Source organism: Otolemur garnettii, unplaced genomic scaffold (assembly GCF_000181295.1).
Source record: "Otolemur garnettii isolate 467f Iridium unplaced genomic scaffold, OtoGar3 scaffold00144, whole genome shotgun sequence".
NCBI classification, from domain to species: Eukaryota; Metazoa; Chordata; class Mammalia; order Primates; family Galagidae; genus Otolemur; species Otolemur garnettii.
The window spans coordinates 3058002-3060913 of record NW_003852539.1 but is presented as its reverse complement, the minus strand read 5'-3'; the positions used below and the strand labels follow the sequence as shown (position 1 = coordinate 3060913).

The 2912-nt window shown below is 39.3% G+C and overlaps 1 protein-coding gene across 2 annotated transcripts in view; it reads left to right on the top strand.

Annotated features, from left to right (window-relative positions):
- CAP1 (cyclase associated actin cytoskeleton regulatory protein 1) overlaps positions 1-2912 on the top strand; it is a 32773-nt gene that overhangs the window by 16239 nt on the left and 13622 nt on the right. For both annotated transcript variants that reach the window (XM_012810882.2, XM_003798979.3), the window contains exon 2: positions 2289-2410. In XM_012810882.2, coding sequence (XP_012666336.1) covers positions 2299-2410 — 112 coding nt within the window. In that variant the 5' untranslated portion in view covers positions 2289-2298. The remainder of the gene's footprint in view (positions 1-2288; positions 2411-2912) is intronic.

Genomic DNA, 2912 nt, shown 5'->3' with positions numbered 1-2912 from the left:
AAAAAAAAAAGAAGAAGAAGAAGAAAGGCTAAAGGAACATATTTTATGACAGAACTGGGTGGTATCCATTCATGGAAGGTAGCTTGGGATTTTATAGCATTCTTCACCTTTTCCCCAGATTTATAAAGTCTGGTGGATTATATGTGAGTCTACCCCTGGCCAGTACTCAAAATGGAGCAGGGTAGCAATTCAGATATCAGGTGATGGTATCATAACATAAAAGAAAGTATATGGGCTATTTCTAGACTGCTCTGTTTTATGATTTGAAGTCCCTGCTGTGACTCCAGGCCAGGGAATGGAAAGGTTTATTTGGTTCTCATTTTCATTTTTTTCTCTTTGTTTGTATCTATCTATCTAACTAACACAGGGTCTGCCTCTGTCACCAGGCTAGATTGCAGTGGCACAATCATAGCTAACTGCAACCTTGAATTCCTGGGCTCAGTGATCCTCCTGCCTTAGCTTCCCAAGTAGGTAGTATCATATGTGCTACAGGTGCATGCCACCTCACCCAGCTAATTAAAAAAAAATTTTTTTTTTTTACGAGACATGGTCTTGTTTTGTTGTCTAGGCTGTTCTTGAACTCTTGGCCTCAAGCAATCTTTCTGCCTTTGCCTCCCAAAGTGCTGGCATTAGGATGTGAGCTACCATCTCAGGCCCTTTGATTCTCTTTTAAACACATTCTCTGGGGCAGCTCCTATGGTTCAGTGTGTAGGGTGCTGGCCCCCCTACACCAAGGGTGGCTGGTTCAAACCCAGCCCCGGCCAAATTGCAACCAAAAAATAGCTGGATATGTGGCAGACGCCTGTAGTCCCAGCTATTCAGGAGGCTGAGGCAAGAGAATCACCTAAGCCCAGGAGTTGGAGGTTGCTGTGAGCTGTGTGATGCTATGGCACTCTACCAAGGGCAATAAAGTGAGACTGTCTCTACAAAAAAAAAAAAAAAAAAAAATTCTCTGGCAAGTGGCTGGGCCCAAAGAGATTAAAGCCTTTATGCAGAAAAGAATGAACAGGGATTATTACATTTCCTTCCTTTATCGTACAAGCTGTGAGGATGGACAGTGTGTTGAGATGTTCTGGCATGTTGTCATCTTTGGGGGTATTATAATTGCTATGGTCATTCTAGGCAGCTTCAACATTCAGCTTTAGTTACCTGAACTAATTAATTAGTGCTTTGATGAAATGGAATCTTTCCAAGTCAAAGCTTTGATTGAAATTTCACTGGCTTATTTCTGTGAGATCCCTTATGGTCTCAAGTACTTTATATAGATGTGTATTGATAACATTTTATACTTAAGTGTACAGTGTGGACCACTTTCAGAACTCACCCTTTAGAGTTTTGGGATGCTGTAACTTCATAAATATTTATTGAACACCTACTACCTACCAAGTAGTGGTTTTGAAGGTTGAGTGTAAGAGAAAAGCTAAATAAGGTCCTTTCTTGGAGCTTACTTTCTTCCTTGGAGCTTACTTTCAGGATATTAGACATTGAATGAGGCTAATTCAATTAAATTAGTACTTCTGAAAGACCTATAGCAAGCTCTTGTGGATGTGTCTAGTCTGCTTCCCTGCCTTGAAGCCTGGCTCAAATGGCAGCTTCTTCATGATGCCCTTATCTGATCCTTCTAGCTGATACACTCTTCTCCTCTCTGAAATCCCATGCCTCTCTATTTGCAACTTTCTAATGTCACCTTAAGATTTTTTTCTATTTGTTTTATAGTCCTTTAAGTCTCCCACCATTAGACTGTAAGTTTTTGTAGGCAGTACTCTGCCTTCAAAATAATATCCTATTCATTTCATATGCAGGCCGCAGGATGTTGTGGGGAAAAACACACTGAGCTTAAAGCCAAAAAGACTTAAATTGAGTACTGGTTTCTCTACTAATGGACTGTGTTTGTGTGTCTGTACCCAAGTCATTTAACTTTCTGAAATTAAGTTTTCTATCTTTAGGAGTGTAGTAATTATCCTTCTATTCCTAAACAGTTGTTGGGAGGCTCAAATTGATATTAATATGTGACTATACTTTGTAAATTCTCAATTTCTATGTAAATATTTAAGGGTATCAAAGTAAATATTTGAGTAACATTTGCTTTATTGGTCAGCTTTTCCTGAGTAGTTCTCTTTCTTAATGAGGTCTTCATGATTTTGCAAATATGATAGACTCTTCCATCTAATTTTATTTTTCTGTTCCTCAGAATTGGCATCCTTTTCACCCCTAGGAGTATTCTATTTTTCTCCGTAGGTGCTTCGTAATATTAAAATAACAAGTGATAATTTGATCTGTTCCGGCAGGTGGTACATTATGGCTGACATGCAAAATCTGGTAGAAAGATTGGAGAGGGCAGTGGGCCGCCTGGAGGCAGTATCCCATACCTCTGACATGCACTGTGGGTATGGAGACAGTTCATCAAAAGGTAAGCACTCTGCAGCTTTGACTGTCTGGGCCTGAAATTTTTCTATCCTAGTGAATCCTTTGGAGCTAACTTCCCCAAACACTTAGTCTAGAAGGTTTATCTCTTGTAACTTGTATTGCTGTGAACAGATGAGGGAGGAAGTGACTTGTGCAAGGAGGCCTGTGGTTAAGTTATTTTAACACAAGAACTTCCTGCTTGTGTGATACTTCCTGTTCTTTCTTTAGCAGAACAGCTCCAAGGTAAGCCAAATGATAAGTGGTGTTAAAATTCCCCTTCCAAATGGTTGGCAAACTGGCCATTTAGCGTATGCACCAATGAAACAATGTTAAAGTTAAAAGGAACCTTGGAAGATCATTTGTTCATTTTCATTTTGTAAATAAAGAAAATTAAGCTAAGAGAGAAAAAGGGACTTAGGGTCACATAACCAGTTTAGTGGTGGTATTGCAACTATAATCCAGGATTCTTGACTCCTGTTCCAGTATTCTTTTTTTTTTTTTTTTTT